The sequence below is a fragment of the Aplidium turbinatum genome, chromosome 18, assembly GCF_918807975.1.
Source record: "Aplidium turbinatum chromosome 18, kaAplTurb1.1, whole genome shotgun sequence".
Taxonomy (NCBI): domain Eukaryota; kingdom Metazoa; phylum Chordata; class Ascidiacea; order Aplousobranchia; family Polyclinidae; genus Aplidium; species Aplidium turbinatum.
Genome location: NC_137489.1, coordinates 7038017 through 7063516, shown reverse-complemented (window position 1 = coordinate 7063516; position 25500 = coordinate 7038017). Strand labels below are relative to the sequence as shown.

The window sequence follows — 25500 nt, the reverse complement described above, 5'->3', positions numbered from 1 at the left end:
GTGTATACAATGCTACGGAATTTATTGATAAACGTTCACAATGCGTATATAGTAAAAGCAAATCAGCAAGCACAATGCGCGATGTAAATGTAGGCTTGGCGTGCTAAAAGTATTTTTCGTATTATGGCGTACGAGTCATGTTTGCTTGCGCACAATGAATAAAAGCTTTGATTTGATGTAAACGACACAATGTACAAGATGTGATCAAGATATTACAATTTAAATAAAAAACAATCATTGTCAAGCGTGTAACAGCCACATCACTCAATGATATGCACATCACGTAAAGTTTAATCAGAGGTAAATTTTTAGGAAAACTTGCGACACAAGATGAAAAATTATGCTAGTATTTCATGAATGGTAAACCTGACTGAATGAAGGACTTGATCAAGTTGATTGTGAATCTTTTTTGTGGAATTCACTTAGAATTCGGTTTATTGTACATGTGCTGTTTTTTTAATATTCGGAGAGGTACCTTTTTTCAGAAAAGAACTTTACAGCCCAGCATAAAGTGATGAAATCAACCAACCAGGGCCTGATTAAGGCTCACGGGGGCCCGAGGCACACCTAAGTTTAGGGGCCCCTGTTGGCAATCGCTTTCAATGCAATACCATGTAGTCTCTGCGAATGATGAAATATGGGCTAACAAATAGTTCAAGCAAAACTATAACTTCATAAATATTAATTTACCCAATTTACCTACAACTTTCCAACAGTATGAACACTCTTATACTTGTTACAAAAATTATTGGATGAAAAATCTCTCTAACAGATTGGAAATTGAGCTCATTTCAATTTCATACTGGTAACACTAGCAAAATATATGCTACATTTGAATTTAAACTAGCAGACTTTACTAATTGATCCTTGAAACCAGTGCTGTGTTAAACCCTTAGTGGGCCCCGGGGCCAGAATAATTTTGGGACCTCTATCGTCAAGCAGACCTATAATATTGTGTATATTTTCACTGCACCGACATGGAAATGTGGTTCATTTCAATAGACTTTCTCACCAGTTTAGAAAACAACACAAGTGTAAGTAACCGCAAACACAGGTCTATCATTTCTTAGCTGCACCTTTGCTCGGAATGAAAGCCAAAAGTGTAAACAATTTCTAATAAAAAAAATACTGGCAATGGAACATATCAAACATATCAGTCACGACGCGGTAATACCATCTTACAAAATTTTAACTGTTTGAACTTTGCCGCCCGGTACCGCGCAGATAAAACCAAAACTGTAGAAATTATTAATTTCCATTCAGATTTGGTCATCTGGTAACATTATTGTTTTTCCCCATTTTTATTTTTTATCTGGCAACATTACTTGTTCTTTCAACCAAGGTAAAAACATTGTAATAATTGTAAACAAAAGCAGTGTTACTGTAAAGCGTTTTGAGAATCAGGTGTTCAATTATTTTTATTCAACATTTTTTCATTCCAAGGCAAAGCTTTCATAATTTTATGCAGGCATTCAAGTCTAATTAAAGTTTTTAGGGTATGGTAGCCTAGGTTAGTGGCAAGAATAAACAGGTCCCTTGTGTTAAGAATGATTTTTGTTTTGTAGCCTACCGTACAACATGTGATATGCCAGGCTAAAAAGGTATTTGAAGATAAGAGCAATTTCATGTGCTCATATTCAGAAAAAGTAAATACAGAAGAACGTTTCTGCTAAAAGTACAGGACAGGTTTTTCCTGCTTGCAACATCACTTGTCAAGGATATTTATAATTATGGTACGGTATTGTAAATGTTAAAAATTAAATGATAATTAAACTACGGTATCTGAAATATGATACTATTTTGCTTAGGCTACACCTAACAATTTTTTAAAACAAAACACTTTTATTGATGAAAATAAATTGAATCTGTGAATTCACAAAGGGCCTAACCCCATTTTTTAAAATTTTATATACTTTTTGTGCTTTGCGATTTCTTTCAATGAAAAGAAATTGAATATGTGAATTCAAAAAGAGCCCTCCAGTTTTATTTTTTTTATTTCACTATTTGTGCTTTCCGATTTCTTTCAATGTCTTCTAAACTAAATGATACTTAAAAAAAAACAGCCAAATTTTTCAAACACATCGGTAAACACATAAAAAACACCCTATCAATTTTTACATTGATTTTGAAATGGGCCCAACTACAGCAATTGCACTTCAACTTCTTTATAGTTTCTCCACAGAATCCACACTGAGTGAACTTTTTAGGTATGATGCTTCTTACCAGTATGTTTAAGCATATAATCATTATCGAAGTTTCACCACAAATGTAAATGACCAAAATTATCAAAACAGTTGTGCCAAAAACACTTTGTGGCAATTGGGCCCTTTTTGAATTCATATATTCAATTGCATCAAACCTGTTATATGTTAAATACATTTCTGCAGATTATGCTAGTAACGTTATTGCATTTTAACTTTGTTTTTAGAGATGTTTCGTTGTAGTTAGGGCCCAAATTTGTATAACAGGGCCCCAATTTGAGATGTTTTAGTATAATAAGGGCCTAAGTCATCTTCTTAATGGACAAGTACATGCAGTGAACTTTAGCAACTCAAAAAACACTTTACTGAAATGCAAAAATCTATTGATTGTGGGCCCCTGAGATGGTGGGCCTGAAGTCCGGGCCCCCTTTACACGGCACTGCTTGAAACCTATCAAAGTATTGACGCCTACGGTACTAAGGTAAAAAAATTGGGGGCCCCCAAAGCCAGGGGGCCTGAGGCCTGTGCCTCGTGTGCCTCATGGTTAATCGGGCCCTGCAACCAACATCAAAATCATGGGAAATCTGATTACAATATTGAGCTGATTGAAATCACTTAAGTCTAAGAAGGATTGTTTTCAAAAACAGTAGAAAAATGCACAAACTAGCGGTGAGTAAAAACATTAATACAATAGTCTAAAAAACATTAAACCTCGTTTTGTTTCAACCTTTTTAAACGACCCTAAAAAAGACGTAAACAAATAATTCGGTATTGCAAGGAACATTATCACAAGTTTATCAAAGGCACGTAGAGAAATATCACGCAAGTTAAGGCTCAAAACGTGACAATACTGTGCTGAAAACAACAAGATAAGGTCTCATAATAAAGTAAACAACATGCATTTAAGTTATTTCGTAGCTGGAAGACCATGATTAGTTGAGCGGCGTCCTAGACAGCAAACGTACAAAGTTGCTTCAAACTTGATTCAATGTGAAAAGGACGAATTTTACAATCTGGTGCTGCTTTCTATCGGGTGGGCGAAAGTCTTCACTTAGAATTATTGTATTTCTAAACACAGCAAAAATGTGACTTAAACTGCGCACTTCAGTTTAAGAGCACCGGTGAATTAAGTAATAATAATTAATCGATAAGATATAATTTTGACGTCCCAGTAACATTGAAATTGCGTTAAGAGAGACCCGTCAGTGCAAGACTAAAGAATGCAATAATACGATTCGGGAAAAGCTTTTCCAGACAGCAAAACCTGTAATTTTTACACTGCAGAAGTTGAATCCATGTAAAAATGACAGATTTTGCTGTTTGGGTTGCAACCAACATGGGACAAAATGCGCAATTTTTAAACTTTTCAGCAACGAAAGAATGATTTCATTGGCAAAGCCACATATGGCACAACGATAAAAACACTGTCACATTTAACGCAATACATCATAAGTGCGTTTGCACTGCAAGTCTCCAGATCCAAAACATGTAGTTTGAACGCAGGCAGAACAATTTAAGCAAATTATTGATTCAACAAAGGCACAAAAGCTTGCAATTTTGCACTGTTCGCGCTTAAACGACAATTAACAACAACTCGCCAAAGGCAGCAAGATTTCGAGGCTGCAAATCTACTTATTTTTTCAAAGTTTGCAGACATTGAATCATTGCAAAATGCGACCGCTTTGCTGGCTGCGTTTTTCCACACCGGTAGCTGTGGTCTAAAAAGTGTTCACTGTTCAGTCTTTCCAAAAATTTGAGAATAAAAATTCGGAATGGAGGTAACGCCGTGTATGCCATTCTGAGACAACAGCAACTGGAAATAAAAAAACTTTTCTTGCAAAATCGCGAGCTAGTGAGAAACCAAACAGCAGCAAAGCTATGATAAGCGAGCGAGCTTGTTCAACTTATGGTGACGTCATCATCACGTGGTCGTGACTTTATGACTTGCTCATTCAAGCAGTTATCTTTTGCACCATAAAGGTGTTGCATTCTTTACAGAAGATGTGGTTGTCCAGTGGGTAGCAGCCCTGGTCGGATGACAGCTGAACTTGGCATTTCTGGAAGATAGCATCTTGTTAGAAAGTTAGATTACGTTTTATTTGTGCACGAAAGAATGCACAACAAGTGATAGAAATAACGTTGATGTTACACAGCAATAGATGTGAAACTAAAAGGTATGTCACGCTCTACTATGATTGCTTAACGCTCACGACCATCAAAAATCGCAAAAAAAAAATTCGACTGGGATTCGAACACGTAACTGATGTTCTTCACGTTCTTCAAGCACACTTCACTAAAGCGGCAGTCAAGTTTATTGAAAACGACACTTTCGTTGAGTTTTCTAATAGTAACAAAACAATATCACATAGAACTGACAATATACCTCGCATCGGTAGCATTTGACATGGAAGCTTCTGTCCAATGCGATGATTCTGACGGTCTCTTCTTTTCCAGGCTCAGGCAAGATTGGAAAGCTGCACACTGAGCAACGAGGAGCGTATTTCCTAAAGATTGGAAAGTAAAATTTTAATACCAATTATGGCCACCTGGAGTCCGTAGCGCGGACATTGTGGGATTCGTAAATTTATTTCAAAATTGGTTTTCACATTGTACGTCAAAATACGTTAAACGACTTTTAACAGAAAAAATATTCAAATGATTTTTGCTTTCGTCTCTTGCATTTTCCAAAAGACAAATTCCGTGTTTAAACCTTATTGTATGCAGATTGCAGACACATGGTCTTTCTTTTTTTTTTGTTTAAGTTGTTAGTAATATTTTCAAATATTTGTCGTTTTAAGACGAATTATAAGAACAAAATTGCCATTTCACCAAAAACAAACAGAGTGACTCCCCACTCACTGGTGGTAATCTTCCACACAATATATCTTGTTGGCTTCATCCACAGTAAAAGGTATTCCGTCCAGACTTTTGCCACACTCGGTGCATTTGAAGCAGGATGGATGAAAAGGCTTCCCAGTGGCGCGTAGTATCTGTTTACAATCGATATGAGTTAGAAAGCCGGTATGAACCGGTATCACTGATGCCGCAGAAATCCGGTATGAACCGGTTTTAAACTTTTCTGCGTTGAGCACCATGTTACAGGACTACACTGGACAACTACGCAAGAAAATAAATGCAAATGCATACGTACTCTGTCGGTGATCGTCTGCGAACAAACAGTGCATTTCTCCAACGAAGAGACATAGCAAGTTTCGCAGTATGGCTTCTTCTCTACTGCGTAGAATGGCTCGCCGTGTAGCTCCATATCTAATCAAAAGTATCAGTCATCAATATTATGACATCAACCAATTCTTTTCGTTGCTTGAATGCGAGGCTACATTCACTTAGTGCAAATAGTAAGCCATCAAGTACTTACTGCAGGTGGCGCAAGTGAAGCACTTGATGTGATAGACGCTGTCTAACGCATTGCACCCGACCTTCTCTCCTTCTACAACCTGACTGCACTTCTCGCAGTAGCCGTACAAATCTTCTTCCTGGAGATTAGCTTGTTTAATACACTGAAGCTTGAAGCAAACATGTCACAATAGTAAAGCAGTTAACTTAAAAAACTATTACACATGTACAAAAAAAATATTTGGGTTATAGTTGATGTCGTAGTAATAACAATTTAATAAAAACGTAGATAAAATAAGTAACAAAAGAAACGAAATAGTGAATGCCAAAAGAAAACTTAGTGCAATCACAAAATAAAAAGTCCAAAATGTAGAAACTACACTATGATAGCAAACATTTCTTAAACTAAACTATTCTCATCTTTTGTGCTATGAATTGAGTAAAAAAAAATCTTTAAAATGGAAAAAAAAACAAACTTTATTGCTGGTCAAAATACAACACAACTATCTAACAAAAAAGTGAATGCATGATTAATAGTGGAAAAACGTAGCAAACTTATTAATCCTCACTTTTGGATTGTCCATGTTGGATAGCAGGTTGTTCGTGAGAAAATCCAACTCGTCTGTGGAGTTCTTCTCAAGATTCTTCGGAATCCCAGAGGCAGGAGGAGCGGGGACCTCATCCGCCATGGAGTAGACTGATGGAGGAGATTCCACAGGCGGAGGAATAGATTTAGCTGGCTTGGAAGCAACAGGAGGTGGTGCGCCATTGGAGGGACGGTTGAGTTGCTGAGATAAAAAAGTTCGAATGAAACCTTCACTTTTGTTTACTCGGGTGTACGGAGGTTTGTTCGTCAAATAAATTTCATCCAAAACAAAGAGATAATCGCTTTTATAAACACGAAGATGGTCTTACACTTGATTCAAGTGTCGGATATGAGAAGATAAGGTTCTTATTGTACTTGGCCTTCGGCACAAACTACGGAGAGTAGGGTGGCTAGTTCTTTTCTCTCGGTCGCCTTTTCTGCAGCAATTATACCCATTCAATTTATTACACTTCTAGAGTCTAGGTAGAGATGAGCGGTGTTTTCAACAACCAGATGAAGCCTTGAGTGGAACCAGGTTTACATAATTGGAATAACAACGCCTTATCCGTTGCACCATCTCACCGCCGCTTTTATAAAGCATCAAAAAAAAACGCTGCTCAAAGAAAATAACTAAAACTTGAAGTTTAAATACTTCATTGTAACTTTATTGCACATTTAACCACAACAAACCAGCGGTATAGGCAAAGGGATTTCACATAAAAAGACGAAAGATGCTTATTTTTGTTAGTTATGGGAAGCATACCAAAAGCAAACCAAAGACAATTCAAGTTACAAAAAAAAAATCAGCGAAGGAACTTGGTTCTTAAGAATTGTCTGAAAGAAAAAAACACGGGTTTAATACCCATCAAAAAATACTTTTTTTTGGGTAAACTTTTACTTACAATGGAAATGCTTCCCACGCCAGTTTGAGGCCCTTTCAGTGACGTGGATCGAGAAGGCTTAGGTAGAACAGGTGGTGGCGCTGTTTTAGACATCACTTCCGGTTTCGTCTAAAAAAAAAACATCAAGGCGATATTTTCCTTAGTCCCACTTCTACATCAATAAAAAAGCATTCGAAATGCTTTAAATAAACTCCTTGACCACGTTTCTGCAAATGTTTGCCTTCAACAAGTTCATGAACCTTCCAACAAGGTCATGAACCTTCCAACAAGTTCATGAACCGATTGTGTGAATTGAGTTTAATTTTTGCAAAGATAAATCAAGATGTGCAATCAGCTTACCTGCACTGGCGGAGGTGGTGGGTTGTTGAGTATGGGAGGCGGAGGAGGTAAATCTGGACTTTTCGGAGCTTTATTTTCTTTCTGTCATCAATGGTTAAAAACGGGTTACAAAAGTAAAGGTTTGAAAAGTGTCCACACCCATCGCACAGGGTAGTTTATGATGCAATCATGTCACAAGAAGACATTTTGGTACCTACTGAATTAAAAAACAAAACCAGAAAAGTTAGAACAAGTGTCAACCGACCTCTGAAACAGCAAACTCGTCGAGATCGGGAGGAGGGGGCAAGTTGAAACTGTCGTAAGAATCTTTCGGCTTTCCGACAGCAAAGCCGTGGATGAGCTGATTGGTCAACTTGTCGATGTCTGTGTCGCCTCTCTGATTGGTGACCTGCAACCATGCATAATCTGTTAAACGGTTCTGATTTGCTGGGCGATCTCTTGCGTCATAAAGCTACATTTTTATGCGATCTCACTATTGGAGCTAAGGTTCGATGGGTTGGGGTTGTTTATCCATGAAAATTAATTTCCACCCTAAACATATCCCACACCACACTCAAACCCCAACCCCAATCCTTCGACATGAAATAACTCTTGGCCAAAAAAAAATCCCAGGCAGCTAATAAATAAAACTCTTTTTCCAGAATCAGTGAATGTTCTATCAATGCATAAAGAGTAGATTTTGCAACAGGTAATGAGATTAACAGTTAACACGTTTAACTTGCACGATCTGATAGCAGGTCATTTGCAATGTAAAAACGTTAAGTGGGTACAACAATTGCGCTTACAGTTTATTTGTACCTAAACTGCAAAACTTGCTAGTTGCAGCATACCAAAACAAAACTTTTGTTACTATAGTCGCTGATGGTATTTAAATACTTAAGTAATAGTTTTGTTTTGCATAATCTAGGTCTTTCCGGAATGGACACAAAACACCTCAAATTATCTTTAGATGTGGCAAACAACTTGCTTACCTGTCTAACAGAACTATACCGTTATTTTCATGCACTACGAAGACAATATAATGCAGCAAATGCTTAGTGTGCTGATCTAGCTGCGACTGCAACCAAGTTTAGGCTAGATGCACTTGCTTATAACCCAAGTTCACGGTCGGTTTGGCTCGCCGAATATGGCAATAACGTGATCAGTGGCTTTGATCTCGCAAATACAACTCGAAAAGATTTACAACGCGGTTTTTCGCACGGCACCTTTATGACGTTAAATAGTTTTGTTACGTCATTAAGCCGCTCGGTTCTCAGCGTTCCCAACAATCATTTAAGCCGGGAAAGTCTAACAAAAGATTTTGTCCCAAGTAGCTTGCTTCGCAGCGAGCCTACACGCTTCAGTCAGGGCTTAGGCGACAAGAGTGGATGATAAATTTCATTTTTGAAACGCCTTTATGAAAACGCAAATTTTTGAATTTTTTTTAGATTTGTGGAAGACGGAAAGAAGAATGAGATTACAGAAAACTGAAAAGCCAACTTTTGACATAGAAAACTCATAAATCTTGTCACACATACCATAAAAGTGGACCTTGAATATAAAACGGATTTTGCTACTGCACTCCTTCATTATAAATCCTTCATAAACCTTCAATAAATAGCTTTAGGCGACTACAGTAAGGATTATACCTTAATTAGACACAAGCCATTGCAACTAAAACTTTAATACTAATGCTAAGCTTATCAGTCAGAATCGAGCCGTTGTTTTCCATAAAACTATAGTAAATATCGCAAAAGTAATGAATCGTGTACGCTAGATCATCACAACGCGCCTATCCAATTAAAGGGTGGTCCTCTTAGCAACTGAATAAGGCTGGAAATTTATTTTCCTACAATGGTTTGGTTACTTTGCATATTGCCATGACGGTTGTTACGAGACTGTTGGTTAAGTTTTTTGTTTACTTACAACTGAAGCAAGCTTTAAAATATATCAAGACTGCACTGTAGTCTGCTATCAAAAGAAACAATGAGACATGGCCCTGATGTACAATGTTCATGACAAACTCTTTCAGAGCTACTTCAAACCACGAATCTGAAAGGAGATTTACATAAGCTAATAAAAAAAAGTACACTAAAGAGTAGATGAAGGCTTTGCTTGTAGGCTATATGCATTTGATATGCAAACATTACGTAGAAATTAAGAAATTTGTAAAAAAAAAACGAAAACTAGGAAACCCAATTTATTTGTAGTTTCATCATTTGATGGGGAAAATGAGTATTATGTTGAATATCCCGTCTCCACTTCAAAGTGTGTATCGGCCTGGCCAGTTCTAGATTCCACGTGCGCGGATGGCTGAATGTGTTACATTTAAAAAAAAAAATTAATCACGCGTGGTCACTAAAGACGAAAAATTGTCATCACAAGATGTCGTCGCAGAGTAGAGAAATTACAGAATCTTCACAGCGCTGACTCCAAAGATTTAATTGCAAATTGCAGAATCTTCACTCGCGAATCCAAGATTTAAGCGACACTAAATTTCATTCTTACTTATCCATGACTTAGAACCCAACACTGAAGGAATGAATTTAAGGTGAGAATGTACTCAGTTGCATTTTTACAGGACTGCACTGAAACTGTCTGACTTGTCAAGCAAGAGCAACGTACGGTTTGTCTGTGACAGATGAGGCCCCAGACAGCAAATCAGTCATTTTTTACATTGATTCAACGACTGCATACATACAATTGCACTTTTTGCAGACGTTTGCAGGGTTGAGAAAAACCCGGGTTTTTTTAAAAAAGCCCAACCCGCCCGGGTTTTTTTAAAAAAACCCGGGTTTTTTTGGGTTTTATTGGGTTTTTTTAAAAAAGATGCAAAAAAAGGTAGATTTATGCTTATTTCACCTCAAAACTACTTTTTACGAATGAAGTGCCTTTCACTCACAGTACATGCTTGCATAACTCAATAAAATAATGCACTAGGGTTGTTGTTGCTTGAATGTTGCATCATCCATTCATTTCAAGATCAAGTTGGATGTTGCATCATCCACTGATTTCTATACCAAGTTGATGCTACCGTGATAGAAATTACATTATTGCATCATTTGCTTTAGATTTGAAGGCAAGGAGCATTTATGCCATCATGTTTAAATATTTTTTATCATTTATATATATATTATATATAGTAATGGATGAGCAATTGAGCGATTGCGTGGCCAATGGCCATTTAGGCAAATGCTCTGAAACAGCCATGCGTTAGAATCATGAATCTGTAATTGGTAAATAGCCTCCTAAATTGCATTTCACATCATATATACAGACTACAGTAGAGTAGGCCTAGTACTTTCACCAGTTTAACTATAAGGCCTTCTTGCATAAATGAGTTTTAATGTAGTATACACAAAGTGGCATTACTTGATTTTTGTGTACTGTACAATATCCACTGCGTTTTCAGTTTATTCTTGGAAATTTACTTCACAATCACATCCTTAAGTCCTAATTTAAAGTTTGTTTTAAGTGCCTTGTAGTGTTTTTGTTCATTTTTTTTTATTTTCTAATAAAAACTGGACAAATATGATGTTCTGGGTTTTTTTCTGGGTTTTTTTGGGTTTTTTTAAGTGGGTTTTTTTGGGTCGGGTAAAATACCGACAACCCTGGACGTTTGCTGGCTGGGTAAATTTAAAAGCGCGTAATTCATTATTCGGGGTAAAGATATAAGAGATACGGGCTTGATGGTTTGAGTGTTTCAAAAATAAAAATATTCACACGACATAATTATTAAAATCGCAATCTTCACTTCACTGCCTACCTGTGCTGACGCAGCATTTGATGGTGGGCTTGGATCTTCACATGCAAAAGAACATGAAATAAAAACATAATCAATAAGTGACTCGGACTCACCTTGAATTTCAGCATTTTTTAATTTTTTTTGTTGACAATGTGGTGAGAAGAAAACTTGAGGACGATTAAGCGGCAGCTGGCTTGTGGTTGTAAATAAGTCAGTGAGAATAAATAAATACAAAAATAATATACTTATAAAAAAGAAATGGAAGGCTCTAGATCTAGACCACAAAAATTAATTAAGTATTAAAATGGTGTTTCATTGTAGCAAACAAAGCTGGTTATAAATAAATATAAAAATAATGCAAAAGGAGAAGGGAACAGAAAAAACAGAAACCAAGTAAGCATTGAAACATTTTTCATAGTATTGACTTTTTTTTTCAATGATCACTTATAATCTTGTCTTAAATCGGCTGTAAATTATTGTGGGATAGTTTAACAAAATACAGAGAAAAGCATAAATTAATGTTTATTTTTTTCACCTTGGCCTAGTGCCTAAACTGAAGTTAATAACATACTCCATGCAATTTGTAACTAATCTGATATCAGTATCAGTGTTGCAGAAGTCATCTATCACGTTTAGAACAACAATATTTCCATCAAACTCAAAACTGCACCAACAAACTACCAATTTTGGTGAATATTCAACATTACAACTCTTTTCGTGACGAAGTTTCGCTATATACCAATGTGCATGGACCCAGTCCATGGATCTCCACTGCACTTTAATTAAAGATCTTTAAAAATGAAATCTAACAACTCACACAATCTCAAACCTCCCACAATTTCAAGCCTCACACCACCTCTGCCTCACACAATCTCAATATGATGAGTTGACCGAATAAAAAATGAGACTGAGGTTATGTGATATTAAATGATACATCTTTTTCCCTAAAACTTAATCATTCTGTCGAGGTACGCTTACGTTGTTTATTATCTAGCAATGCGTTTACGATACGACGTATGCAGTCTAACACCACAGTATTACAGCAAATACAGTTTGCCAGTTGCCACTGCAATAACAACAACACTCATCAACAGAGAATACTGCTGAGACAAAAGTTGTCTTCCACTAAGATAACTCGAGATAGATTGTAACCTAAGACGTATCAATAACAAAAAAAATGCAGCCAAACAGTTGCAGGCACAAGTCTAGCCAATTGCAGGACAACTTTTGGTTAGTTTAACGTTTGCCTATGTAGAACTAATGCAACAATAGCCGATTTAATTGCCAAGAATCGATTTAAAACGTTGTGCCAAAAAACACGTTTGATTTGGAACCTAAGTAATAATGCTATTGGCAACGTGCGAGCGACGATCACATTTAAAAATAAAAGTCGTCCTTATGATTTCTCATATAATGCATGTGTCGTCATACCATTACTAAATGCATGCATTTTTAGAAAGTTGTCTGTTATCTAAAAGAATCATGGCGGTTACCACGTTGTTAGGGCATAGTTTCAATAGCCATCTTCAGAAAATGATGTAAAACTTTAATTGCAATGCAAAATGACACAACACCAAATAGTGCATCGGATCACCACAAAGCTGTGCAAGTGTAAGAACCGAGACAGCAAATCTGCCGTTTTTTTACAGTGGAAGTTTGTCACAAAGTAGCACAACCGACTTTTACCTGACCATAAACTCTAAACTCAAGTAACACTCGTATGTATTCACGAATTACCAACTAACTAATAAATTAACTAGCAAATTTATTGAATCATTACTAAGAGAAGGCATTAACAGCACAAGGCGTTTCTAAAAGCAAACGTTTCAATGATCGAGATTGGAAAGCTAAAAGTTATAATAATATATTATTTTTCAATATATATAATTAGGACACACGTACGTGTCGAAAACGTTTGAGTTTATTTTATTTTAATTATGTTATATTTTGTGTGAAATAAAGTATGCTAAACCCGCTAAAGTTACTATGTTTTATTTCTCAATGGTTTTCAATATTCCTATGCAAAATCTATTCAATCAAAATCAAAAACGGCCATGTTATGTTACAAACGAATGGTACTTATAATAGTTTTCTCAAATTTTGTCTCAGACATTTCGATCCTCAACATCACTTTATGTTGAGCATAAGCCTGCTGTAAACAACGTTTACAGATGAGATAAAACTATTGTAAAGGAAGCTTAGCGTATCTGATGACTGCTTAACAAGGCTGACAAACATCTGATCTCTGCTGATTACTATCTTAAGCTTCGCAACCACATTTCACTGGCTCTTAGCCTCGCTTAGTAAGGAAACCACACAGATCCCGAAAGGGACTTGGATTTTTTATTAATTTCTCTCGTTTGGTTATGATAGTGTTCACTCTTGAGGAAGTCAGTCACGTCTTGTTGATGAAACGTCTGAATCAATTTTAATAAATGTGATTGCTTCTGTTGCTTTGGGAATAAAAAAAAGTTTAATCAACGTCGGCTAACTCAAGGACGGAGTGACGTCAATTTTGTAGCAAAATACAGGAATTACCTCATTAAAACATTCTACTCAGAAATGCGCATCTTTTACCAACAAAATCCTGCAGTTAAAGCTTCAATGAAATTCTATTAAAACCGAAAAAAATACCAGCAAAGAGCAAGCAATTAATATCACGTTTTTAAAGCTTCCCATAATACACACAACATGTTGTTATACAAGATAAGTTAGCTAAATACTTAAAGTAAGTCTGCATTGTTTTACAAATGCGTCTATAGGGCAATTCAAAAAATGCCTCGGGTGCTTTAACGTTACGAACAGTGCTAAGTAATTATTTCACAGCAATCGAAATATTATTTGAATGCCTAAACTTTAGAGAATTTGCTAACGCAGTCTTTCTCGTGGCTAATCATACTTCAACAACGCACAAACATCACTTAGATTAGACTTTCATAAAGCTGTCTTTTCGATAACTGCAGTTTAAAGGCATGTAAAAACCTGGTGTATTACGCGACTCAGACAGCAAAATCTACCATTTTTACATTGATTTAACGTCTGCAGACGTTGAGTCAATGTAAAAATGACGGATTCTGTTGTCCGGAATTTGTAGCAACGTGATAAAGTTTCCGTGGGCTCGTATTCCACTTTTTCGGTAGTTGAATCCTACTTACATCTTCCGTAGTTGAATCGAAGTAAATGAAACTGATTTGCTGACTGGGCTACACAACAAGGTGCAAATGTTTAGTTTCAGTTATTAGTTTTGGTGACACTCACAAAAACCCGTCATCTGCAGACGTTGAATCACTTAAAAAGACGTTGAATCAATATAAAACTGGCGAACTTTGCTAGCTGCGCATTTCACATCTCTATGGTCACGTTGTGAGCTTCAAGAAGCCACAACTATTCTTGAGTAAACACGGCATTGTTATCAGACTCCCATGAAACAATGATAAGATCGCCATCATTTATCTGCCTTGGAATATCGCAATATTTGTTATGAACTCAAGTTGAGCTTTGTAAACATTCTGCTTACTTTGGTGAGCCTGGCAACTGAGTAAACTGAAATTAGAACCAAAGTTTCTAAGATTTGAGGGCAGGACGGAGTAAGTAAATTGGCAAACAAAAATTTCGATAAACCAAAACAAAATCTTTTTTTGGAACAAAATCCACGTCACGCAGGCAGCTGTAGTAGATTTAGAATAACCGTTGAACGAATTTTCAGTTACTCCGCTGGTCTACTGTAAGCCTGATGTCTACTCTCTGATAACTTTGCTTTGTAAACAAGAGTAATCTGACATTTTTCTCTAATCTCTCAACTGATAAAAATACAAGTCTGATAAACACCGTTTTCTCGATGGATTTAACATTTTTATTTGCAGGCAATTAAGTCGGTGACCAAGATTCAACAAAACCACTCCTCTGACGCGTCTACTTTACTCATTAATTAAATATTCCCTAAAAATCTCTTTTGCGACCTGCGACCGTGCTTTGTGTCAAAAGACCCCATTTCGTCGCAACAGAGCATAAGTAAGGCAAACGATTCAAAAAAATAGTCTTGCTGATTTTATTCACTTCAAATTGCCTTGTTAAAAAAAAGTATCCTTCTTGCTTTTCGCTTTCTTCTGTTTTAAAGGCTACAACCAGAACCACATGATTGATTACCTATTTTCTCCATACACAGCGAATAACATTGTGTATACTTCCTTCCATAGTGGCCAATATAGTAACAGTAGTACAGTGTTAAAAAGAAAATTACCGATCAAAATTTTTCGGTACACCCCCGGATGTGTGATGTTCGTCCTTTAAAGTTGAAAGGTATTCCCCTTTTCTATGCATTCATCGCCTTCCGTTGAAAACTTGCTTGTGTTATCATGAAGTAATGCAGTGGTATGAAAGTTTAATCCGTTGTTGCGAAACAAGACATGACTCAAACAGCGCACTTTTATCTGTTGTGCGATGTTTCACGACGTCCATTGCACATTGAACACAAGATTTTAAATAATGACGTAGCTACACAAGTGTCTCACACATGAGCAAACTGAGTCTGTGCATGACAATACGTTTTCAGTTTTTTTTTTGGTGCACATTTGAGGCAGAATCCAATCCTAACAAAATCGCATATAGTTTTTACAACCGAACATTATGCAATACATTCTAAAAACGCTAAAATGAAGGTTTGCACAACAGGTGCATATTGCATTTGGAACTTATACGTTTCAAAGAAAACTCGCAATCCTGCGATTCATTTAGTGCGCTGAACTTCAGCAATTAACACGAACGATTGATCTTTAGAACTTTGGACAAATTATTCAGCGGAAAATACAGTGATTCATATGCTTCAACATTTATCAATGTATTGCAGTTAAGTTAGATGCAAAAACGAAAAACCGCCCTTGAATCAGTCAGAGATCGAAATGCTTTAAAACATATTGCAAGAATAAGGACCATCTTTTGAATGCGTATTGCTCTCGAAAAGGTTTTAAGCGATGATTTTCTGGGAAATTAATTTTTCTCGACATGCTGTGGCTTCAGGTATTATCAAAACAGTTTTCCTTTTCTGTTGCCTAAAATGTGTTCTGTGACTGAATGTTTACAGCACTGTGCAAATGTCTTCCTTTCAACTTCAGCAAACCTACTGTATCAATCCTGTTCTTATTGACAACTCTTTTTCTATCATGACTTTTCTTTCAACTTACTGCCTTGGAAAGAGACTTTATATGTCACGTTTATTTCCTAACAATAATATATTTTTGAGTCACAAAACACGGATTCGACGTCAGTTCGATTGCTGCCTTGTTTCGTCACATTGAATAATTACTGATCATTTTCTAACGACTCATCTGACCACTAACCCACCGCGAATAACGTCTGGCCAAGACTCAGTGCGGAAACGTTTGGCAACTGTGCTAAATTGCAGTACAAGACAAAAATATTAATTAGCTCTCCTTTCTTCAGAAGGCAACGAGCAACAGAGATCGTTCAGCAGAAAGCTAAAAAAATACTTCATTCCCTAACTTGGCCACAGCAACGCAAAACAAAAAGCTTAAAGCATGAAATTGATGAACAGTCTGGGCTTCTTCACAAACGACATTACTGCAATTGGCAAAACTCAGCCTAGCTTCCTGATATCGAAATCAATTCATATTTGGACACGTGCAGTGGTCTTGACACGCTTCACTTTATCACTGACGAAGCTCATTTATCAGATTGTTTTGAAGTCACGTTACCATTTGACACTTCTATCTATAGGACATAACAGTGGTCTCTGGTTCAATTTGCTTATATGGCATTCTGAGCATCATAAAACAACAGCAAAGCCGATGCTACGTGCTCACTCTAAGCTTCCTATTCGTTATTTATGTTTAGAATTGTCGTATTTGCACCTCTCAGCATAACTCCATGACCATAACGCAATTTTTTGCTTATTTTTAAACGAAGAGCGACAGCCATATTCGATTTTGAAAACTCAGATTACGTTGAAGCAACGTAAAAAAGAAACTCATAGCCAAACTAAAACAGACTGTGAAGGCAGATTTATCCAAGCATGGTCAAAAAATGCAGCGGCAATTGATGGAATATTGCTCACAAGTCACAATACAAAGAAGCTTGGATAGCAAAAAATCAAAACCTACAAATCTAGAAAATTAATTATAGGACAGAGTGCATTGAATTAACGTAATGCAGAAGTTGCTCGGTTACAAAGTCGTATTTTTTCCCCATTAATTTCAAACAAATAAATCTGTTAAATAAAAATTGACAAAATATTTCCTACATTTTTCTTGAAATAGCAACAATGACAGATTTCTCGTTCAAAGTAAGCCAAAAAAAATTTCAGTGGATAACATCACCAGTCACCAATAGTATCCGCTTGTTTTCCAGATAACTAGCACCATCATCATGCAAGATTACTCATGTTTAAGAGCATGCACAACGATTAGCACAATGCAGTGTATCAAGAATGAAACACCGAAGTTTCATTGAGAAATTTGACATGTTCAGAGACGAAAATATCGATAAACTTGTAATGACTCAAATGAAAGTAACTGTGATAACTGCAGTTTTAGCAAGGAAAAAAACTTAACCTTTTCTCAGTGGATCAATATTTAAAAATAAAAATTCGTCAGTCTTGCTGGTTACGAAAACCTTTAAAGCCACTGTGAAACTGCACGGTAATTCCTAGGAAGCACTTCCGCAAAGTTTTATAGAGGACAATCTTGAATTTTTATAGGTTAGTTACAATAGATCTACAATTGATGAATATTTGCTACTTCTAACTAGTTTATAGAATAAAAAACAGAAATAAAGTTGGTTTTTCCACAGCGCAACATGTTTTGGTGATGTCACAAAACTGAACACCAGCTTTTCAGGCCACATAAAATAGAGTATTGTCAAGATGAATTTCACATCGCAGAAAATAATTTTCAAACTAGGCTTCTATATACTCTGCCCATGGCCTGCTCTACCATGCAGTCTCAGGTATAGAAGTAAATGCACGCAATTTTTAACCACTCACATCGCTCCGAAAACGCGCACTCACCACCACCACATACTCCTTCCTTTGCACGCATAAAAACTTCTCACTAATTTAAAACTACTTCACTTTGATTCTACAAGCTTTCCACACTGTCAAGTCCTAAACAAAACAGGTATGGAGTCAAGGGCTGAAACTGAAACTTCCACAGGCAATTGTGTAGTATTTCGACACAAAATTGAAAAAGGAACTGAGTTTATTAGTTGATATCAAATTTAACCTTTAGACTTCAATTACAAAAGTAGCTTTCGCAGTGTTATAACAGCTTTCTTTGAAATTGCAATTTTCAATTGAAATAAAAACAGCAGAATTCCAATTGACTCAACGTGAAATCACTTTCGTTAGCTGATATAAAACAAGGTGAAATCATCAAATTCAACTATTTCATACAAAATGACAGCATTGAAATGAGTGGAACAATTTACTTCAAAAGTGTTATGAGTAATTTTGACAAAAACAAGCGCAAGTCAACATTGCGAGGAAGATAGCAAGATTTACAACAGACTGAGCCACAGTGGCTAAACTTAAGTGTTCGGTAAGATTCAACAAGTTCATTCAATTACTATATAAACAACCTCAAACCAGGCTGGTTGATTGCGTGGGGAAAAAACTGTCTGTATCTATCCCATACGTAAATCATTTACAAAGGAATTTCGATGATTCCCAACACACCTCCGCATTGTCAAAATAGAAAATATTTAAAACCAGTAAAAAGCCTTTTTACATCATCTCCACGTCGTCAAACATTGAAACGATGTTACAGGCAACTATTTTAGTTAAAATTTCACCCAACCATAGTGCCATTAAACTAACTGCATTTTAGCAGGAATTGTCTGTGAAACTTCTCCTGCTCTTCTGGTGCTGCTGCGTGCTATAAAAAAAATGAAAGTATTGAAACCACAATGAAAACACGTGGCAGAGAAAAACGCCTTCAGTCTGTTTTCTTGAACAACGCCATGACAAGAAATAAAAACAATATTTCGATTTGCCACCATTTGGTGAAGTGCAATTAGTCAAGCAGAAGAACTACAAAACGAACTGTCACACAAGCTTCCTATTTAAATTGATAAAAACTTTTCAAACCAGTCAGATATGCAGGTTTATGCAGTTGATGTAGCCTATCACATTAGGCATTAGCTTGGTGCAAAAATTAAACGTCCGAAAATCAGTTGTGCAACCTCAATCATTGTCCTGAAAGCTTCTAAAAAAACTGAATGCGTCCAAAAGAAAAAAGGCCTTTCTATTAAAATTTTGCTTGTGGTGGCAAACCATTGTAGCCGCGGTTTAGTATAAATAAGCTTGTTAGCAAAATGATAGAATGTTACATAGATTAGACGTCGCCAGATGTTGAGCTATTGCAAAGTTAAACTACATTTCAATCCAGGGCTACTAGCAAATCTACCATGAAAGAACTCCCTGTGCGTAACAAAAACAGGCTTTCAACTTCTCAAACAAAAGAAGGCATCCAATTAAAAAAGTTTATTTGTAATTGTATCCGAAAAAGCAGAAGCAAGTTAAAATTAGAATTCAATGGGAGTCGCATGTAACTTTGTTCGTGATTTCACTTCTCTCAATCAAACGTCATGTTGCTATGTACTGACATCTAGTGGATGAAATAGGTTCAGTTTGACGAATGCTTGAAGGCTTCACAAAATGAACAATTTGCTATCTATAATAATTAAACCATAGGATAACAAGATGACTAAATTTGCATTGCATTGCATTGCACCTTGGCATTGCATTAAGCTGCATATCATGCCAAGTTAATGTTGGTCTTTCAATAAAGCTGAATACTTTGACCTTATCTCTGGAAACTAAACCTGGTTCGACGTTACTTGAAGCATGGCCACCTGAAGATGCGGTCTGATTCGTCACATTTTGCAGATTTTGATTACAGCTATTGCTAGTGTTTGACTGACATTTTCTGAGATTTTTTTACTTTTTGCTGTCTCCTAATGGTAAAAAAGTTTTTTGTTGCCTTGGGGAAGCAGTAGCAAATGAGAAAAAGTAAGTTGAAAAACGCTGAATCAGACTGTTATTGAAAAATTAACAGTCTGACTAAAATCTTCGAAATCAAATTTTCTATGTTTTTTAACATCTGAGGATGTTAAAACCTATACTGTCATCTGGGGAATGTAGTAAAGAAAGCGTAAAAATAGAATTTTTAGAAAAATTTATTTAAACATTCGCGCAAAGTTAGCAAAATATGAAAATTTCTGCTAAATGCGACAAATCAGGCCGTATCTTTGGGCAGCCATGCTTGAAGAAGCAAAATGCCAAGCAAAAGATATACTACATTTACACTTGTGGAAAAAAAATAATGTAACCTATGTTTAGGCCGGTGATGATAGCCAAGAAAAACTGTCTCTATTAATATCAGAAAATAAGGTTTTTCCAATCTCCAACGATAGAGGCGGCGATATACAACATTTCTTGAAAAGTATTGTATCTTGCGTGGTAAAGATAGCGAAGGACATGGCTCACATTGGAGCTGTTAAATCGCGTATTGCCTCTGAATATAATTGGAGCAGAGGTGTTTCTTTTCGAAACAGTCTATCAGTGAAAACTCAGAAATTATTGCTTACATATCACACAAAAATTAAAAAAATATCTCACAATAGTCTTCGTTCACACAATAGGTTCAATAAATGTTTCTTTCAATAGGTGTTCAATTTTAATGAGAATAGAAGATAATTCCATTCTCATTCACCACGTCTCTAATTCAAAGCGCAGCATGGTCTTTTGAAGTACAGCCTGCATCAATGTGTATTGGGTAGCCGTGCTATCCATACCATACGTATCTAATTGTCCTAATGTATCGCTTATTGCAGGTACTTTCGTTTTTGCCTCTTACTACTACGTTTGCTGTCCAATCTTTTTGGTTGTAGACGCGGCAATGGTGAAAATTGAATTAATATCAGAGCTTCACATTGGTTATTTGTTTATTCTGTCTCGCGAAAAATGCGTCACGCCTGAATAGACTCAATAGAAGTCGTGGTCAAGCAGCCGGTTCCGCAAAAAAGCAGATTCGAAGCGACGATGAAAACAATTTAAAACGAAAGTATTCAAATGAGCGCAGGTTTTATTGCGTTCAACTCAAGCCAGTGAATTGTTTTCATTGAACCAGACAATGAGTGATCCAATCCAGTGTCAACATTCCATTCCTTAACACGAAGTGATATTAAGCGTTTAAAACCAACCGTGAAGTAGTCACGTAGTGTATAAGTCAGAACAACACAACATGCTAACTGCTAAGCGTATCAACGTTAAGAATGGTCTGGCTAGAAATTTTTTCATCGGATGTGATTATTAATTGTGATTATTGATTATTATTATTCCATCATCATCGGGTTTTGTTTTTTAGCGTGCAGGTTTTGTGGGCCCCACTACATATGACTAGCTAGCTGCATGCATGCGTTAATATCAATTGTACCAAATGCAAAATAATTTTCTTGCAGCAATGATCGAAATGAAAGTACCGGTATATAACTCAATGATTTGGTTCAGGTGAATGCTTATTTTGTACATATACAAAGCGTGGTATTGAATTGAAACACCGGGGGCCATAGCAAAGGTGCCAATCAAACAATTCTAAACGAAGCCAGATTAAATTAAAAGCCGATAAAAGTTTCACTGAACAAATGGCTGATGCGGCTGTAACGTAGATTTTCTCAAAACGATTATTACCCAAAGCAAATATCTTACTCCCGCTATCACTCAGCACTTCCGTTTGAAATTATGACACGTTTTCAAACCTAAATGTACCATGCGTAGTTTTTGCTATTTTGGTGGGAACGTGATAACGCGTACGTCAGCAGGGCAAATGCTTTCATGTTGTAACACCGCTGAATTGTACCGACTGGCCTTTTAAACATAAAGAGATGTCTTTCCCATACAAGACAGGAAGAAAAGTTGACAATCGCGGCTACAAAAAATGAAGCTCTATCATTTGAAAAATTCGTTTTTGGTGCCATTTGTTTCAGGTTTGTTTTCATTTGAACCAATTAAATCTTTTGCAAATGAAGGCCGTGCATTGGGATTACGACTGGGAACGCTTAATTAAACAGCATCCAAGTGAAACGTCATAAGTATTGGCAACCATTCTGCTTGATGACCTCAAAGCTCTTGTAATTTCGTTATTATGAATTCTGCTGAAGTTGCTTCACAAATTTGACAACACTCATGCAGCTGTATGAAAATATCTTCTACAAAACGTGTTCAGGAAGCACATATTGTATACAGAGTCAAAGCTATCTACTTTACATAGGAAAGCTCGGAACTATGACATATGAAATCGATCAATAACCTGCACCTGATGGTAAAGAAAAATGAATCAAACTCATTAATTCCTATGCACATCCGCAGCATTATCGCAAAGCACATGCGGCTCAGATTTGAAAGCTTGTTTAAACCAATACAGACCACAACGCCCACAAAGCAAATAGAAAAACTATACATCAATATTCAATACTACTGCCCTGCTAGTGCTAAAGGCCAAAAAACTTGCTTTTACAAAGACAACATTTTGGAAATCATTTACCAAAGTTTTGGCCACAATACCATGCAAAAAATACCATCGTGTCACCAGATAAATAATATGCTAATGAAGTAGGCTAATGACATAAGGCGATCTGAAAAGGAATTATGAATATATGTAGTAAAGGTATCATATTTCCATAGTCACTTCATGTACACTGTAGTAGTCACAACATGTATTGAACACTTCAACAGGTATACAAAATTTCACATACTGGTACCTCTTTACATCATCTTACTTTTACAATTGACCTTGATACAGGGTCAGCTTACTACTTTCAATTTTTCAGGAAAAACTAAATAATGCTTACAAGAAAACACAGTTAGCAGGTACAAACATCCCTGATAAAGTTCTTGTACACTAACTGGAATGATTCTATAGAACATCCTGTCATAGACGTAAGTTTACTTTTTAGTTTTAGTTAGATATATATATAATATCAATAGAAAACTGAAACAGAACATAAACTTATGCATTGCTTTGGCATAGGGCAGCAATAAATGCATGACTTGGTCTTAGTAGTCTGTTGCCTTAGTAATCAGCACTAGTCTTACCTGTAGCCTTGGTAGAAGTTTTTGATGGAATAAAGTTTGACATTGTTTGTTGAATGAACTTTTCAGCTTCATCCAATTCAGCCAGTTCCTGTTCCAACCAAGAATCGCTTGCCATGATCAGTTTTTATGCCACAAGATGATACTAAATAAATGAAAATCTGAAAGACAAAATACATACGGTACATCAAGATAAACAATAAACTGCAGAATGTACATAAAAACTAGTCTATTCTCTCCTAAAACAAAGTACTGGCATGGCTGAACACTTTTGATATTAGGCTTTTCAGAAAATGTTGCTATTGATAAAAACTGACAATAATTATTAGTAAATGATTCACTTTATGTTGCTCTACCTGAAGTAACTAAAAAAGCTCTTAAAGTAAAATTTATATACATATCTAAACTGAAAAACTATTTTGAGAATGTAATTTAATAACAGTATAGCATTATTATTTGATTTGCCTACATATTAACTATATATGAAAACAAGCTTTCGTCTAATTTTGCATTATAATGTTTCCGTCAATTTCTAGGGTTTATGAACTGCATGGATTAAGCAATGTAGAAAAACTCCTCTATTAATAATTCAGCAATACATATAATCTATATACACTTCAATTCTATACATTTCGAAACAGCCTGCTAGTTACACGATCTACAAATCTCATCTTTGCTTTAAATACTTTTGAATAACTTCCTAAGCCGCTTGAAAGCGACAGCAACAGGATGTGACAGCAATTCATACGTTATTTCACGACCTTAACGTCTGGGCGTAATGCATGATTACTGACACGACTACTTCTGGTCTACCTCTTTGTTGACGATAAATCAAACCAAAAAAGGAAAGAAAAAGCTGTGTAACTTGATGTTAATTTTATGCAAAAAAAAATCAAGCAAAATACAATTAATCATTAATATAAAAATTATCTAAGTTTAAATCTTCAGAAATATAAAATTGACACGCATGCAAAACATAAGGCATGTATTATTACATTTTATATTTGGTCATTAACATAAAAAAGTTAAACAAATTAAAGACCAGATTTTTAAATGGCATAAAAACATGACAAAGTAGCTGAGTACTAAAAGCAAGCAGAGCAGAAAGACACATTCTACATTTGCACAGTTTAAATTTTAAATGTTTTTTTCAGAACTTGCTCATAAAAATTCAATTTATCAAATTAGTTAGTACACAACACAACAGCGAAAACATCCAAATGTAGTGTAATTTCAATAGGACTATCACAAACTAATTTAAAACGCTTGCTATTTATGTATCAAAAGTAACAGAACATTTACACAAACTCAGCAAACCCATAAATTGCAAGAGCATATATTATAGATAGCCAGTTGAACTCCCAATTGTGATACATGACTGAACACTGAAGCAATCATCGATCATCAGCCTAGGACTGATATTTCTATAGGGCTAGATCAGGTAATGACTACCTGTCTACCATGGCAGAACACATTGTAGATTACAGTTAAATAGATGGTGTACAATTATTGAACTGTGTGTGTAAACAAGAAAAATTATTGAAGCCACAAATGCTCAAAAAATAAGAAAAAGCTTGTGAAATACTTCTAAGTCTCAAGTTTATGATTCAAATTGTACATACTGTCAACAAATTGTCCAATGTCCATTCTCTCTTTTACGTTAGAATGAAAATTCTAAGATAAAATAGAATATTTTTAAGATGAAATGAAAAGAAAATATCTTAATGGAAAAAAAAAACTTTTTCATTCCATTCTACAGTAATACACCTTGCGTCCCTGCTGTTAAGCATTAAGCAATTAGGCAAGTATCTTTCTGTTACAGCTACAGTATCATTTTGTCTATAAAGATTGAGTTAAATTCTTTGCAGGTACTGATAAGACTGTAGTCTACTATGCTCTGTCCTCAGTAGCGTACCTAGGGTATGGCAGGTAATGGCTCGAGCCATGGGCGCCACATTGATAAGGGCGCAAAAATCGGTTGGTAAAAATTAAAATTTGTGACTTACACTGTCTTCAAAATCTAATTTGCACCCCATACGGTACAATACAACGGAATTGCCCGTTTCGGTGAGTCCGATTCGGTGAGTCCGATCCCTTAACGGGGAATTTTTTCAATTTTTTTTTAATTATCGGGTACCGTAACCTAATTATCATTGCAGTTTAAGGGTTAGGGATTTGGGGTTAGAGGTTAGGAACTCACCAAATCGGACTCACCGAATAGTAGCAAGACCCCAATACAAAGGTCAAAAAGGAGTGTCTCTTTTACTGAAGCCATTGTTAAACAATGGAAT

General features: G+C 36.0%; 1 protein-coding gene across 3 annotated transcripts; it reads right to left on the bottom strand.

Annotated features, from left to right (window-relative positions):
• On the bottom strand, positions 1-23362 carry LOC145787431 (lipoma-preferred partner homolog). 3 transcript variants are annotated; one of them, XM_082599174.1, is made up of 11 exons: positions 23213-23362; positions 22873-22891; positions 7627-7819; positions 7383-7463; positions 7044-7151; positions 6125-6343; positions 5578-5695; positions 5353-5468; positions 5061-5191; positions 4585-4705; positions 1-4258 (listed from the first exon to the last, which is right to left on the bottom strand). In XM_082599174.1, the coding sequence occupies exons 1-11, from the start codon at positions 23325-23327 to the stop codon at positions 4154-4156; spliced, it is 1326 nt and encodes a 441-aa protein (XP_082455300.1). In that variant the 5' UTR covers positions 23328-23362; the 3' UTR covers positions 1-4153. The 3 variants fall into 3 exon arrangements, with proteins under 3 accessions (XP_082455300.1, XP_082455299.1, XP_082455301.1); XM_082599173.1 differs by lacking the exon at positions 22873-22891 and adding an exon at positions 11128-11162 and having other exon boundaries at positions 7627-7770; XM_082599175.1 differs by lacking the exons at positions 22873-22891; positions 23213-23362 and adding an exon at positions 11220-11278 and having other exon boundaries at positions 7627-7770.
• Between the last annotated feature and the right edge of the window lie 2138 nt (positions 23363-25500).

What these genes read in the sequence shown, in the direction of transcription:
- LOC145787431 (XM_082599174.1), bottom strand. Translation starts at nt 23,327, where the DNA reads ATGGCAAGCGATTCTTGGTTGGAACAGGAACTGGCTGAATTGGATGAA. An exon ending in CACCACCTCCGCCAGTGCAG is followed by an intron (nt 7,152 to 7,382) that starts GTAAGCTGATTG and finishes TTTTTTTTTTAG; the next exon opens with ACGAAACCGGAAGTGATGTC. An exon ending in CCAACATGGACAATCCAAAA is followed by an intron (nt 5,696 to 6,124) that starts GTGAGGATTAAT and finishes GCTAATCTCCAG; the next exon opens with GAAGAAGATTTGTACGGCTA.